The sequence below is a fragment of the Callospermophilus lateralis genome, chromosome 8 (assembly GCF_048772815.1).
Source record: "Callospermophilus lateralis isolate mCalLat2 chromosome 8, mCalLat2.hap1, whole genome shotgun sequence".
In the NCBI taxonomy this organism is placed as follows: domain Eukaryota; kingdom Metazoa; phylum Chordata; class Mammalia; order Rodentia; family Sciuridae; genus Callospermophilus; species Callospermophilus lateralis.
Genome location: NC_135312.1, coordinates 90624365 through 90642265, shown reverse-complemented (window position 1 = coordinate 90642265; position 17901 = coordinate 90624365). Strand labels below are relative to the sequence as shown.

Here is a 17901-nt window from a genome sequence, read left to right as displayed (position 1 = left end):
GTACGTTAAACCCATGGCCAATATCATTCTAAATAAAGAAAACTTGAAAGTATTCCTTCTGAAAACTAGAACAAGACAGAATGTGCTCTTTCACCACTTCTATTCAACATCATCCTTGAAACTCTAGTGAGGGCAATTAGGCAAAAAAAAAAAAAAAAGATATTAAAGGGATACAAATAAGAAATAAAGAGCTCAAACCATCCCTATTTGCCAATGACATGATTCTGTATTTAGGAGACCCCAAAACTACACCAGAAAACTTCTAGAACTCATGCATGAATTCAGCAAAGTTAGCAGGATATAAAATTAAAACCCATACATCAATTGCATTCCTATATACTAATGATGAATCAGCTGAAAGAGAACTTAGAAAGACTATCCCATTCACAATAGCCACTACTTGAGAATCAATCTAACAACAGGTAAAAGACCTCTACAGTGAAAACTATAGAACACTAAAGAAAGAAATCGAAGAAGACCTTAGAAGATGGAAAGATCTCCCATGGTCTTGGATAGCAGAATTAACATTGTCATAATGGCCATAATATCAAAAGCATCATAAAGATTTAATGAAATTCCTATCAAAATTCCAATGACATTGTTCATAGAAATAGAAAAAGCAATCATAACATTCGTTTGGAAAAAAATAAGAGGCCTAGAATAACCAAAGCAATTTTAATGAGAAAAGTGATTCAAGAGGCATCACAATATCAGAATTTATGTTGTACTATAGAGGTATAATAAAAAAAAACCAGCATAGTATTGGTGTCAAAACAGACATGAAGACCAATGATATAGAATAGAAGACACACAGACAAATCCACATAAATACAGTTATACTAGACAAAGGTAGAAGTATACCTTGGAGAAAAGATAGCATCTTCAATAAATGGAACTGGAAAAACTTGAAATCCATATGGAGCAGAATAAATTGAATCCCTATCTCTCACCTGCCACAAAATTCAACTCAAAGTGGATCAAGGACCCAAAGTCCACAACAATACTCCTAAAGTAAACGAAGTAAAATCAAGAATCAATAAATGGATGGTATTAAACAAAAAGCTTTTTCATAGCAAAGGAAATAGTCAAGAATGTAAAGAGAGAGCCTACCGAATGGGAGAAAATATTTGTCACCTGCACCTCAGATGGAGCATTGATCTCCAGGATATATAAAGAACTCAAAAAACTTAACACCAAACAACAACAACAACAACAACAACAAACAAACAAACAAAAAACAAAAAAACAAACCACAAATAACCCAATCAATAAATGGGCACAGGAACTGAACAGATACTTCACAGAAGAAATATGAATGAATGGTCAATGAACACATGAAAAAAATGTTCAATATCTCTAGCAAATAGAGAAACGCAAATTAAAACTACAGTGAGATTAATCTCCATCTCATTCCAGTCAGAATGGCAGCTATCAGGATACAAGTAACAATTAATTTGGGTGAGGACGTGGGAATGTCCCACATTGCTGATGGAACTGAAAATTGGTGCAACTGCTCTGAAAAGCAGGATGGAGATTCCTCAGAACACTTGGAATGGAACCACCATTTGATCCAATTATCCCACTCCTTGGTATATGCCCAAAGGATTTAAAATCAGCATACTACAGTGACACAGCCACATCAATGTTTATAGCAGCCCAATTCACAATAGCTAAGCTATGGAACCAATCTAGGTGCCCTTTAACAGATGAATGAATAAAGAAAATGTAAGATATATATTTCACATTATATATATATACATATATATAATGAAATATTACTCAGCCTTAAAGATGAATGAAATTATGACAGTTGCTGGTAAATGGGTGGAACTGAATACCATCATGCTATGTAAAATAAGCCAATTCCAAAAAACCAAGGTCGAATGTTTTCTCTGATATGCAGATGCTAATACACAAAAAGGGGGCAGGGTGTAGAATAGAACTTCAGTGAAATAGACAAAAGGGAATGAAAAGAAAGAAAAGGAGATGGTAATAGAAAAGACAGTAGAATGAGTGAAATATAACTTTCCTACGTTCATGTATGAATACACAACCAATGAAACTTCACATCCTGTACACCTCAAGAATGGAATCCTGATTAAATTGTTGTACTTTATGTATATATGATCAAAAAACACTATAATGTCATATATATCTGAAAAGAACAAATTAAAAAAGCAAAAATCCCCACAATTCTAGTCACATTACCACCCCAAATTTAAACATATTGGTATAACCCTCACAAAATATATACACGATCTAAATGAGAAAACTATAAACTCTAATGAAAAAGATTAAGAGGGTATCTAAAAAGAGATATTTTGTTTGTGACTAGAAAGAATATCGTTAAAATGTATTTGTTTCCCACTAGGGTCCACTGGCATATGCCTGTAATCCCAGTAAGTTGGGAGGCTGAGGCAGGAGGACTGGAAGTTCCACAACAGTCTCAGCAATTTAGTAAAAACTCTGTATTAAAAAAAAAAAAGATGGAGAGCTAGGGTTATGGCTCAATTGCAGAATACTTGCCTCACACATGTGAGGCACTGGGTTCAATCCTCAGCACCACATAAAAAATTAATAAAATAAAGATATATATAAAGGGATAGAGTGCCTCTGGATTCAATCCCTAGTAACACACAGACACAAACACACATACACACACACACACACACACACACACATCAGGATCCTCATATATTATTTTGTTGATATAGACAAATATAATCTAAGGACTATGAGGAAAGGCAAAAGATCCAAAATAGCCAAATACAGCATTGAAATACAACAAAAGTGAAATAATGATGCTACCTGACTTTAAGAATTACTGAAGAGCAATAACCCAATCAATAAATTGGCCAAGGAACTGAACAGACACTTTTCAGAAGATGATATACAATCAACAAACATATGAAAAAATGTTCAATACATCTAGCAATTAGAGAGATGAAAATCAAAACTACTCTAAGTTTTCATCTCACTCTTGTCAGAATGGCAACTATTATGAAGACAAACAACAATAAGTGTTGGCGAGGATGTGGGAAGAAGGGCACACTCATACATTACTAGTGGGACTGCAAATTGGTGCAGCCAATCTGGAAAGCAGTATGGAGATTCCTTGGAAATCTGGGAATGGAACCACCATTTGACCCAGATATCCCACTCCTTGGGTTATACCCAAAGAACTTAAAAACAACATACTACAGGGACACAGCCACATCAAGGTTTATAGCAGCACAATTCACAATAGCTAAACTGTGGATCAACCTAGATGCCCTTCAGTAGATGAACAGATAAAGAAAATGTGGAATATATACACAATGGAATATTATTCAGCAATAAAAGAGAATAAAATCATGGCATTTTCAGGTAAATGGATGCAATTGGAGAATATAATGCTAAGTGAAGTTAGCCAATCCCAAAAAAACAAATGCCAAATGTTTTCTTGGATATAAGGATATTGATTCATAATGGGGTTGGGAGGTGGAGCATGGGAGGATTAGATGAACTCTAGATAGGGCAAAGGGGTGGCAGGAGAAGGGAGGGGCATGAGGGTAGAAAAGACAATGGAATGAGACATCATTACCCTAAATACATGTATGAAGACATGAATGATGTGTTCTATATGTGTAATATAAAATGTAATGCATTCTTTGGTCATATAGAACAAATTAGAATAACAAATTAACTAAAAAAGGAATTACTGAAAAGCTACATAATCAAGAAAGTAATATTCATGAAAAAATATGCAAATATATAATGGAACAGAATTAAGAGATGTTGTATTATGAACTTAGTTTGTATTTTCTGTCTTTTTAGTTTATTACTAAAACTTTTTAAGGCTATTAATGTTTCTGTGAGCACATCTTTGATCATATCCTTATGTTTGAAATATAGAATTCTTATCATTCTTTTATCTAAATCAGTTTTAATTTCTCTGACCCAAGTATTATTTTAAGCAGTGTTACATATGACTATTTTTTCATTATACTGTGGTCAAAAGGCCTTTGTAATTTCTGCATTTTTAGAGCAGATTGAAATTTCTGTCATAATTACTTTTTTAGTTCTTTAAACTTAAAAAAAAAGACAAATAGATCAATTGAACAGAATAGGATGTCCACAAATGGAATCACACAAATACATCAAATTTATTTTTGATAACGGATCTATGACAATTCAGTGGAGGAAGCAGAGTGTTTTCAACTAATAGTATTGTAGAGCTAAATATTCAAGTATTGATAAATGAGTCTAGACAGAGTTTATTTGTACCTCTTATGAAAATTAACTCAAAATGAATTATAGACCTCTGTAGATCATGCAAAACAAGAAAACTTCATATATAAAATATAAGGGAAAATCTAGGTAACCTTGACATTGGTGATGACCTTTTAGATATAAAACTAAAAGCATAGCCAAGAAACTTGATAAGTTGGACTTCATTAAAATTAAAAACTTCTGCTTTGTTAAAAACACTATCAAGAGACCAGGCATAGACGGCAAGAAAATCTTTCTAAAACATATATCTGATATATCCAAAATATATAAAGAATTCTTAAACTAAACAATAAGAACATGAACAACCTAATTAAAAAACAAAAGATCTGAACAGATACCTCACTATGTTAGTCAAATTTGTGTCACTATAACAAAATTCCTGTGGCAATTAACTTGTGAAGAAAAAGTATTTTGTAGCTCATAGTTCTGGAGGTTCCAGTCCCAGATAGGATGTCCCCATGATTTTGAGCTTCTGGCAAGGGCTAGGTTCCCGTAATTACCTTTTCAGGCATGATTTCAGTGACCTAAGAACTTTTAACAGCAACACCCTGGGACCATGCAATTAACACACAGACATTTGGGTCACTCAATCTCTGATCTATGGCACTCACCAAAGAAGATACACAATGACAAATAAGCATATGAAATGATGTATTACCTCATAATTTTGAGGAAATGCAAATTAAAATGACAATAAGATACCATTATATATCTATCCTCTATGGTCAACACTCAAAGCCCAAAGGTTGACAATGTTGTGGAGCACCAGGAACTCTGATTTGCTGCTGGTGGGAAGTCAAAAGAGTACAGCCACTTAGGAAGATAGCTTGGCAGTTTCTTTTTTTGATACCAGGGATTAAACTCAGGGGTGCTTAACCACTGAGCCACGTCCCCAGCTCTTTTTATATTTTATTTAGAGACAGGGTCTCACTGAGTTTCTTAAGGCCTTGGTAAATTGCTAAGGCTGGCTTTGAACTCGTGATTCTCCTGTCTCCTTCTGAGCCACTGGGATTACAGTTGTGTGCCAGCATGCCAGGCTAACTTGGCAGTTTCTCATAAAACTAAACATAGTCACCACCCTTGCTATTTGCTCAAAAGAGCTGAAAACATTTCCACACAAAAATCTTCATGTTTATAGCAGCTCTAATCATAATTGCCAAAGCTTGCAAATAATCAAGATATCCATCAGTAGAATAAACAAACCATGGTATATTAGGCAATGGAATACTATTCAGCACTAAAGAGACATGAACTATTAAGCCAAGAAATGACATGGAAAATCCTTAAATTATATTGCTAAATGAAAGAAGTTGGCCTGAAAAGGTTATATAGGATAATACTGTGTATATGACATTCTGGGAAAGACCAGACTACAGAGTAGAAAGATCAGGATTTTCATGGTTTTGAGGGGAATGAGGCAGATACATAGGTGCATAGTATCCTACTAGCCAAATTGTACAACTAAAATCAAGTCCTTCCTAGACTGGTTAGGGTGCCAGATCTCACCCATTTCAAAATATGCCCAGTCCTCCTAGCCACTCCTAGACTACCACATTTAATGTGTTAAGTCAAAAGTCTTCAGTTCTGTTACTATTTCAACAACACAAGTCCATTATATAGGTTGGAAATCATAATCATAACTGCAGTTAACATATTCTTCATTATCAGTGAGAACAAAAATTATACCGGTAAATAGGACATTGGGCATACATTACATAATATACAAAAAAGTGACTTTCATCACCTGGTAAATAATTGTTTTTGGTGGAAAGAAACAAAACATTTCAAACGAAGGGTTGCATTACATTTTTGGCAACATGCCACTTTCCCACAACATGTCGCGTTTTGACATCATTGTCTTCTAATTTGAAAATAATCAGTCTTCTCATGTAAAATTTAATCATCTTTGATGGCAGTAGATGGATGTTATGCTTTCTTCCTCCTGATGGGTTCTCATTGCATCATTTTAAAGTATGTTTAGCAGATGTCTTTTTAATATCCAATACATTTATGAGATCTTTTTTATCTTTTTTTCACAAATTTGTGAATTCATGCATTTACAATACATGTTATTTGAGTGAAAAGAGACTCATTTCATTTTTTAACCTCTAATAGAAGTGAAATAATTAGAAACCAACCAATTGTTCTTATCACACCACCACTGGAGTTGCTATAGGTACCCATTATTTTGGTTGAGGCACATTGGTTCTCTTATTTCTTTTTCCATCACCAATCTTTGCTAAATGGGTTCCACTGTATTATAGTATGTTTTAACAATAACACAGTTATTATCTAACCATTTTGCAAGGAGAGTTTCATTATTTGTATAGAATCTGTAATTACAAATATCTTGCTTGTTTTTTCACCAATGTTGTTTGTTTGAGAGGACACTTGTTTAGTCTGTTTTCCCCCACTGTGTCTGCAGCCTATAATTCAATTTTTAAAACATTTCTTTATACCTTTATTTTATTTATTGATTTTTATGTGGTGCTGAGGATCAAACCCAGGGCCTCGCACATGCTAAGCGAGCGCTCTACCCCAGCCCGTATAATTCAATTTTTGAAGGTGTACTAATAAGTCATAACATGACCACTGTTGGAAAAAAACAGTGTAATTGTGGGTTCTCCACCACTTCGAGCATTCATGGAACTACCTCACTTCCAAAGAAGAAAAGGAAACTGGATTTTTGGTAGACAACTAGAAAGATCCATCACTGCATCCATTGCACTTTTGGTTTATCTTTATTACAGCATTAGGCATATTGTTTTCTTATATATCTGGTTTACTATGACACTCTTTGTCAAGGGCAAAATGCTAATTAGGCCCAGCAGAGAAATAACGGCATACAAAAAGGATATTTGAAGGGAATGTAAAGAAGGAATTATTTACAAAAGAATGAAAGGGTTATGAGAACTACCAGATACGGTGAAACAACCAAGGATTGCCAACAGAAGGTGGCAGTTATTACCCATCTTATTATCAGCTCCTAGCAAAAACAGTGAGTGCTGAAGCAGCAGAAGTGGTGGCTAGGGGTAGGGATTCTACCTCAGCCAGTTTGTAACTGGTGACATAAGGATCATGGAGAATAAGCCTGACTTCTCATCTCATTTCTGTCACTGTCTTTCCCTGGGCAAGTTCAATAGGAAACCAGAGGGAAAACAGACTTGCTGACATGGTCCTTAAAGAACAGCATCTTTGAACTCAAGGCAGGGTAGAGAGGGGCAAAGATGAAGTTCCATGTACAGAGAATGAGGGCAGGTAAGCATTATTTCTTCAGCATGGAATATCCAGGTTTTGAACATTACCATGCAATACACATTGTTCCTGTGTCCTTTTTATAGGACAGCTATTTTTCACCATTTATGATTTGAAATTCAGTGCATTCCTCAAAATAAAAGACAATCCAATTCTAGAAAATAACTTTTCTGTATGCATTTCTTATATATCAGTTATGTGTATAATATTTTATTCACTCAAGAATTTAGTAGAAGTAACTTGCAGCAAAGTTTATGCCATTTTCATAATTTAAAAATATTTTTAAATGCTCTAATAATTCCCCTATTTTCTCAAAGGAATAAAACACTAAAAATAACTATTATTTCAAAGTTACAATATGTGGTATACTTTTTGCTCAATATAATTTTTTAATGGTGTCCCATATTTGGGATGATGAGACAATATGGGTTAATTCTATGAGATCAGCTTCTTCACAGGCTCCACAAACCATGTCAACACAGCTCGTTCTGAATCTTTGACAGAGACAATGGGTCCATATCCTGCATTTGCTGATGCTGCATTTACTACTGCTTGGATAATTCCATAGTATAAATAAGCTGTGGAAGTTCACAATCCTTAGTAACATCTTAATGCACAGTCATGAATTACCATGCAACAGTCTGCAGTCCATGTACAAGGTCAGGGATCTGGCTGCTTCCATGTTGGCAACTGCCTTTCTTGAAGAGCAAAAAACCACAAATGTTGGGTGAATGGCTGTTTCCTCTTATTCAAGCCAGGCACCTTATTTTTTTAGCTGTTAAGTTCCCCAGCATGTTGTTAGAGATTAATAATTCACAGCTTTTTTAATATGCTAGAGTCTTCAGAGTCTCTCTGTGCTAAGGTCAATGAAGCTATAACTGTATTGCAAGACCGCTAAGCTAAAAAGGCTGCCCAGAAAGTGGTTACCATGCCACTGATGTCCAACTATGTAAAATGGATCAGGAACCATCAGAAAAGCTTGTGCTTTACTGAAGAAAAATATCTAAACATCCAAAATTTAAGTATTATGGAAAATCTTACAAAATAAAAGGAAATTTTGAATCTTATATTCAAAGCAAATATCAAGTCTAGCAAATATAATGCTTAAACAATTACTTATTGCTTTTAAAACAAAAACAAAAACAAATTCTCTGAAAGTAATAAAATTTAAAAACACATTAATGCTTTATAGACTCTGGGAAAAAATTTTTCAGCAAAGCATTTATTTCTTTGATTTTTGTAAGTCTTTTTTTAAAGTATTTTTTTAGTTGCAGATGGACCCAATACCTTTATTTTATTTTTATGTGATGCTGAGATCAAACCCAGTGCCTCACGTGTGCTAGGCAAGCACTCTACCACTGAGCTACAACCCCAGCCCTTGATTTGTAATTCTTTACTGTGGAATAGCTCAGAATATTACTTCTGTTTTAAATAACACAATAACTGAGGAAAAATTTTTGCTTTAATTAAAAACTCCTTTATTAGTGAATAAAATGCATAAAAAAGATACACTTTAAACTCAGAAACAATAGTCTTATGTTTATTTGTCTAAATACTATGCACACTTGAACATTGTACATGTGGGTAATTGGTTTTGATTTTTAAATGACATTAATATGATTAACTTGTATAAAGTTTGTAAATAGAAAACTTAAAATTTAAGTCAAGTTCTAATACCTGCAACATACCTTTAAAAGGAGAATATTTCAGTATAATGGACACATCAAACATTAAATTTAACAGAGAAAAATCTATACATAAAAAAATTAGATATGAAAAATTTTCTCCTAATTCAAAACATAGTTTCTCATTCAAAAAATGTTTTACTGTATCTATATCTTTTAATAAGATCAATTTTCTATTTTAAAATTTAATTATGACTCAAAATACTATCTTGTGAAGATAAATGTTTTTATTTTCTTATTAGTGACAATGATATGACCTCATGATTTAAAATTTAGTCAAAATTCTTGTGCAGTTTAAATTGGAATACTATATTAGAATTAAATAGTTGAAAATGAGGCATGGAGTCTGTGCTGTGGTAAAAGTATATAAGAAAATGCTACTAAAACAGTAGCTATTTTTTCTTTCCCCAGAGTTACCTAGGAATGTTGTACTTTTGCCAGTTTTGGTAATGTATTATACTCAAGGTCTTAATTTTAATAGAAATGATAGATAGTTATACATCTATGTTCAAATACAATACAAGTTTATTTCTTATTCACATAATAAGTTCAAGCGCAGATATATCTGATTGGCAGATATTATTTTTCAAGTGGTAATACAGAAACTCAGGCTCTTTCCTTTCTGTGTCTCTGTGAAATGACACATAGTTTTGATTGCCTTAAATCTTAGTGGCTTCACTTGGCAAATTTATTTGTAAATTATATATTTTGTGCTATTTTAATAGCTTGCTTGTGTATAAAAGGAAAAGAGGCCTTTCCAAAGAAACCTGAACAATTTTTAAAAGATCATTCAACAAGGCCATTTGAAAAGCTTTCCCATGACTCCTCTAAACCTTGAAATAATCTTGAAGTCAACTGAAACTATATTTTGTGATGTTTATATTAGCACAGTAGATTTCATCAGCCAGAACTCATATAGAGAGAAATATATTAATCTTTGATTTCCTGCAGACTGCCTTTAATTCCTAGATTTAAAAATATTAATTGAAAATATACAGTTTATTTCCATTTGTGATTTATATTATTTCTGTAATCAAAAGACACCAGTAGTATTTCATTTAAAAATTGCTAAGCTGGATTTTCATTTTCAGGACATAACAGAAGGAATAAAAGACTAACTTTCACTCTTTTATTCAACTTATTTATTCAGGGAGTCACTAAAACTAGAATTTAAAATCTATTTGGTTGACCCACTTAAAGTTGATGTGTTTTATTCCTGTCATTTTTTTTCCTTTTCCTGATCATCTTTTTAACTGAACTACTGATGAGTAATCCTGCTTCTGCCATTGGGAAACAGGTTATTTTACCACATTCAACATTCCAAGTTTTTTTTCCTGTCATTAATTTTTTATATTTAGTCTGTATTATGACATCAAGTTTAGCCTTATGGATTACTTTCAATCCTTCTGGGGTGTTTACAGATTAACTTTGTTTTTGAAATATGTAAATACTAAGAGAACATTCCATTTAATGTTTTTATTAAATTTACTTTAGAAGCAAAAATCAGAGAAAAGCTCTTGTAGAGAAATCACATATTTTCTAAATCCTGGGTTCTATGTACAGTCTCCATATATTTGTACTTTAATATTTTTCTTTCATGTGAGATAATTCATTAAAACAAGCAGGTGGGCAATGGCAAATAAGCTTTTTAAGGATGGGCTTCATTTGGCAAATGCAGTTTTATTTTGTCTGGATCATTATGGCGTGTAAGTATTTTGGGCCCCAGAATGCCAATAAGTAGAGCCCCATTTGGAGCTGTGATCAAGATGGCTAAAAATGCTACTGTCATCACATCCTTTGAATACGGTATCAAGTTGAAATTGGAGAGCCTTGCTGTTTCCAGAGCCAGAGGACCTAAAACAGCCTGCATGTAGGGGTGAAATGGGACATAAAGAAAAATGTTAATCAAAGTTAACATATAATAACAGTAGATGGTTCTGTTAAAATAAATAAAATTTAACACTAGACTGTTGGAAAAAAAGAGAAGACTAAAAATGAGGACTTTTCATACATTACTCATCTGTTCTATGTTCTTTCTAGCAAATATTATGTGGAGGAAGAGAGTACCAGTGACAAATCAGTGTGCAGATATTTTGGGACTGATTTTGTACTCCTGTCCCTTTAGGTTTCCCATGTTCAAATTTCTCTTTTGTGTGTTCAAATTGCCCTCAGAACCTTGCCAGTTCTAAGTGAACCAAAATTTTGCTTGGTTGCCTTTACCACACATCACTAGGTTCTTGGCTGCACCAAGAGAATGAAAATATTGATGTTTCTCAGCATTCTCAAGGATTTGCTGCTCTTACTGTTCTTCTACCTTGGGATACAGAACTGAAAAGAGGTTTAGAATCTGGCAAACTGAGTTTGACTTCTGTTTTGCAGCAACCAGACGAGTGATCTTTTAAAAGTGGCTCAAGTTCCTTGACTGAATTAATTGTAAAAATAATAACATAATATTTACTTCACTGGATGGTTGTGGGAATTAAATATGAAAATGCAAAGAACATCTGGCACATAGTAGGTTTTCAGATAATTTTGAGTTTTACTCTTTCCACTTGCTTCTCATTCCCTCCAGGAAATGGATGTCTTTGAATTCTGTTACAGAATGAACTTACTTAGTCATATATTTCTCCCTGTAGGTAATCTTCTATTATATTTATTTTTAGTAACATGAAACAAAAGCCTTTATTTATTTATTTTTTTGTGTGATACTAAGGATTAAACTTAGAGGTCTTTCCCATTGAGATACATCCTATCTCTTTTTTAATTTTAATTTTTATGTAGAGACAGGGTCTTCATAAATTACCCTGATTGGCTTTGAAACTTGTGATTCTCCTGATCAACCTACCAATTGCTAGAATTACAGGTGTTCCCCACCTTGGAGGCATAACCTTCTTTCTTTATACTTATCTATCTAGGTAAGAAATTGCCTTGACATTTTTAGGAATTAAATATAAATATATCTTCTATGGAGATGCAAAGTAATGGCATCATGGTAGAAACATTTCATCTGAGTTGGGACATTATGGCAAAAGAAGCCCTCAATTTAAGATTAGTTTCCATATGCCAAATCAGTGATTAAAGTTGGTATTGTTTTTGTTAACTTTCTGTTTACTGAGCAAAAGCCATTGTGCTAGATGCCAGGAAGAAAAAGATAAATTATACAGAAAATCAACTTTAAAGAATCTTAAGTTTAGAAAACAACATGAAACATTTTGAACATGAAAGAACAGTCAAGAAACGATTACTAATAAGAGATGATGATGGCGATAATGGTGATACTAATATTAATTTTTACATAGTTATATAGAATTTGTCATATGTTAAGTACTCTTCTTTTCTGGTAGTGGGGATTGAACCCAGGGGCACTTAACCACTAAGCCACATCCCCAGCCCCTTTTATTCTTTTAATTTTGAGACAGGGTCTTGCTAAAATGCTTAGGGCCTCACTAAATTGCTGCAGCTGACTTTGAACTTGCAATCCTCCTGCCTGTCTCCTGAGCTGCCGGGATTACATCAAGTATTTCTTCTTCTTTCTCTTTCTCCTTCTCCTTCTCCTTCTTCTTTGTTAATATTCTTAGTTGTAGATGGACACAATACCTTTATTTTATTTATTTATGTGGTGCTGAGGATTAAAATCAGTGCCTTACATGTGCAAGGCACGTGCTCTATCACTGAGCTACAGCCCCAGCCCTCAGGTAGTATTATTAAAGGTTTACATTTATTAATTTTATTAATTTATTTAATCATCTTGATAACTCTATAGGAACTACCAGTAGGTGATAAATGATTCACACTTAATGACTGAGGTTTAGTGTTATTTCTTTAGAAGAATCCAATTAGTAAATTGATTTTACATTTGTGAACTAAATTCTTTATTTACTCTTTTGATATCTTCTATTTGTCCATTCTAATTTTCATCAGTATCTTTAAATAGAGAACTAAGAGAAAGGACTGAAGCTTTGTCAGTTTTATTTTAGCAGCAAAGAATGGAGGGGAAAAAAGGAAAGAAAAGAATAAAATACACTAGGACTTGAGTGGGTGGTTCTTCTCATACCTTCTTTAAAATTATTACCTATAAAACTGAAAGTGTAGGGGCTGGGGTTGTGGCTCAGTGATAGAGTGCTTGCCTAGCATGCACAAGGCACTGTGTTCGATCCTCAGCACCTCATAAATGTAAAATAAAGATATTATGTCCACCTAAAACTTAAGAAGAAATATTTTTAAAAAACCTGCAAGTGTAGAAATGGAAAAAGCAATCATGAAATTCATTTGGAAGAATAAGAGACCCAGAATAGCCAAGGCAATCCTTAGCAAGAAGAGTGAAGCAGGTGGCATCACAATACCAGACCTTAAACTATACTACAAAGCTATAATAATAAAAATGGCATGATATTGGCACCAAAATAGGCATGTGGACCAATGGTACAGAATAGAAGACACAGAGACAAACCCATATAAATACAGTTATCTCATACTAGACAAAGGTGCCATATACAGTGGAGGAAAAATAGCCTCTTCAATAAATAGTGCTGGGAAAACTGGAAAGCCATATGCAGCAAAATGAAACTAAACCCCTATCTCTCCCCATGCATAAAATCCAACTCAGGTGGATCAAGGATTTATGAATTAAATCAGAGACCCTGTGCCTAATGGAGGAAAAAGTAGGCCCATATCTACATCACATTGGATTTTTAGGCCCTGGCCTAAAATAAAATAAATAATAAAATATTAAAATAAAATAAATAATATTTTATTTTATTTTAGGCCAGGTGAAATAAAATAAATAATAACATTGTTAACAAGACTCCTAAAGTGCAAGAAATAAAAATTAAGAATCAATAAGTGGAATCGATTCAAACTAAAAAGCTTCTTCTCAGCAAAAGAAACAATCAATGAGATGAAGAGAGAGCCTACATTTTGGGAGGAAATTTTTGCCACATGCGTGTCAGATACAGTACTAATCTCCAGGATATATAAAGAATTCAAAAATCTTAACATCCAAAAAACAAAAACAAAAGCAAAATCCCCAAACAACCCAATCAATAAATGGGCCAAGAAACTGAACAGACACTTCCCAGAAAATGATATATAATCAATCAATCAATATACGAAAAAATATTCAACACCTTTAGCAATTAGAGAAATGCAAATCAAAACTACTCTAAGATTTCATCTTACTCCAGTCAAATGGAGCTATTAAGAATACAAGCAATAATAAATGTTAGCAAGGATGTGGAGGAAAAGGCACACTCATACACTATTGGTGGGACTGCAAATTGGTGCAACCAATCTGGAAAGTAGTATGGAGATTCCTTGGAAATCTGGGAATGGAACCACCATTTGACCCAGCTATCCCACCACTCGGTCTATACCCAAAGGACTTAAAATCAGCATGCTGTAGTAACACATCCACATCAATGTGTATAGCAGCTCAATCCATAATAGCTAGACTGTGAAACCAAACTAGATGCCCTTCAAAAGATGAATGGATTAAAAAAAACCTGTGGTATATATACACAATGGAATATATCTCAGCATTAAAAGAAAATAAAATAATGGCATTTTCAGGTAAATGGATGGAGTTGGAGAATATAATGCTAAGCGAAGTAAGCCTATCCCCCAAAAAACAAAGGCTGAATGTTCTAATAAGTGGATGCTGATCCATAATGGGGGGAAATGACTGGGAAAAATGGAGGAACTGTGATTGGGCAAAGGGAGGGAGGGAAAGGAAGGGTGCACGGGGGCAGGAAAGATAGTGGAATGAGATGGACATCATTACCCTAGGTACATGTATGACTGCACATATGGTGTGACGATCGTGTACAACCAGAGAACTGAAAATTAGTGCTGTAACTATGAATCAAAATGCATTAGATACATATGTATACCTAATTAGAATAAATAAATAAGTACAATTTTAAAAATGAGCAAAGAAAATAATTGCAAGTGTATCATTGGAAGGAGGGAGAATAGAATAATAGATATTTCTTTTGTAGATTAATTATTATTTTAACCTCCATGGCAGAGGTTAAAAATAGTTATCATTATTTATATTACCTGAAGGTAAAATAAAATAAATAATAACATTGTTAACTGAGAACTACCCATGTGCCAGAGATTATGCTAAGAGCTTTGCATGGATTATTTAATTAATCCTCACAACACCACTCTGCAGTAGATGCACAGATATCACTGTGAAATGAGCAGATTGAGGCATTAAGAAATTAAGAAGTAACTTAGCTGAGGTTAAAGTTAAGTAACAATATTTAAAAGAGAAAGACTACCCTTAATGGGCCTGCTTTTGTAACCATGATATCAGAGAATTTGTTGCATGGAAATTTATAACCTTCTGTTTTGAAAACAATAGAGAAAAAAAATCCAGAAAATTAAAGTATTTTGTTGCCAGGTTAAGCAGTCTAACAAGTAGCAATATCTTTTAATAGGAGGAGAATATCACTGAATAATAGGGCAAAACTACAATGTCTCCCTCTTCTTTCATTCATTTTGTAAGCATTCTACATTCCTCCTGCCTTTTAATGACTATTAAATCCTAGGGGAAAAAAAAATCCAAACAGAACACCAAAAACTAGATACTGTCCCTATCATTCCTATGTAATATATTGAGGGAATTTGATTATTAATCAAATAGTCATCAAAATAAATGTATAATTAAAAATTTCATAGGCATTCATGTGGTGGAGTGATTGGCAAGGTTAGGAAAGATAACCCTTTCTTTAGGAAAGATAAAAAAACCCCAAAGTACTTCCACTTTAAAATCAAAACATTTAACTCTATAATATTCAGCAAAATATAAAATATATTCTTATTTTATTTTTTGGAAAGTAGAAAAATATTTGTATAAAATTTAGGAAGTATTTGTCATGAAAAGTACATTTAACAATTTCAGAATAAGTGCTGTTGAAACATTTTTTAAAAGTTCCATTAATTTTAATAAACAGTTATCACTCAAACATTTTTAAAGTAAGGTTAAATATCACATATTTTGTGCATTTTGTGATTGGAGTAACATTTTTCTTTAAGAATTATAAAAAATCATCAAGATTAAAATTATTACAATGACTTACTATTTCTTACCTGGACTGTTGCTTTGGGCAACCACGCTAAAGCAATAAATATTTTCTCCTTAAAAGTAAAACCAGCAAAACACATCAATACAAATGTCACTAAAATTCGAACACACACTGCCAAACTCAAGGTAATAACACACAGCCCTGTAACAGATACAAACAAACATAAATACCAAGATAATTGAGAAGAAATGGTTCTTTATGTCTAGAGATACTATTTCTAAAACTTTAAAAATGTCTTAAAGCTGTTGCTACTTTATGTCTACTTTTCTGTAAAAATAATAATTATAGAATCACATCAGTTACACATCCATTGATTTACATATTGCCATACTAGTGTCTGTTGTATTCTGCTGCCTTTCCTATCCTCTACTATCCCCCCTCCCCCCTCCCCTCCCCTCTTCTCTCTCTACCCCCTCTACTGTAATTCATTTCTCCCCCTTATACAACCAACAATAAAAATTAATAAAAAAATAATAATTATAAGCAGCCGACCGCGGTGGTATGCGCCTGTAATCCCAGTGGCTTGGGAGGCTGAGGCAGGAGACTCTTGAGTTCAAAGCCAGCCTCGGCAATTCAGCAAGCCTCTAAGCAACTCAGTAAAACTCTGTCTTTAAATAAAATACAAAATAGTGCTGGGGATGTGGCTCAGTGGTCAAGTGGCCCTGAGTTGAATCCCTGGTACCAAAAACAAAAATAATAATAATTATAAAGAATGCAAATATGATTGAAACTTTGGCATAAAGTGCCAGAGATTATCTAATGGTGGGAGTTCCATGAAAAATGAGACAGAAGACATTTACTTTATTCTGAACTAATAGAATTTGAATTGAACTTCTGCAATTCTGAACTAATAGACATTTTTTGGAATACTCTTACATGAAAATATCTGGTGGTATCTATATTCATCTAAGAAAATAAATCTTAATCTTTATTTCATCAGGTCACTCAGGGAAGATATTAAGTAGTATGTTTGGTTAGAAAACAAAAACCAGGGCTGGGGGTGTGGTTCAGTGGAGGAGCACTTGCCTAGCACACGTGAGTTGCTGGGTTCATTCCTCAGCACCACGCAAAAATAAATAAATAAAGGTATTGTGTTCATCTACAACTAAAAAAATTAACATAACAAAAAAAAAAAAAACAACAGACAACTAAAAGCAAAACCAAAACCAAAACCAATTAGGGCCAAGGAAGAGCAAATACATTACATTATCATGAGTTTCTAAAGAAGGTCTCTGTAGTCAAAGATACATTATTAGAAAGAATAAAGTATTTATAACTTTCTTAAATATTTTTGAATCTTTTATCTTTTGTGCTTTAATTATTCTTACCAATAGTATTTGATTCAAGAGATGAAACAGATACTTCTGATCCAACTAAACCAAAAAGAAGAGGTTGAAAAACATTCCAGGTGTGTGCAACAATATTTTGGACCTTAATCTGTGTAAAAAAGAAATATATTTATAGTTATTGTGTGTAAAGATAGTTGCATTTGAGAATTTACTGTGTTTTTAATTTGTTCTAATTAGTTATACATGATAGTAGCATGCATTTTGACACATAATACATAAATGGGGTATAACTTCTCATTCTTCTGGTTG

General features: G+C 33.3%; 1 protein-coding gene across 1 annotated transcript in view; it reads right to left on the bottom strand.

Moving 5' to 3' along the window:
• Positions 1–10859: 10859 nt before the first annotated feature.
• Slc9b1 (solute carrier family 9 member B1) overlaps positions 10860–17901 on the bottom strand; it is a 93592-nt gene continuing 86550 nt past the window's right edge. Inside the window, exons 10-12 of the mRNA XM_076865003.2 lie at positions 17632–17740; positions 16308–16444; positions 10860–11076 (exon numbers count right to left, since the gene is read on the bottom strand). Of these exons, the coding sequence (XP_076721118.2) occupies positions 10861–11076; positions 16308–16444; positions 17632–17740 (462 nt within the window). The 3' untranslated portion in view covers position 10860. The remainder of the gene's footprint in view (positions 11077–16307; positions 16445–17631; positions 17741–17901) is intronic.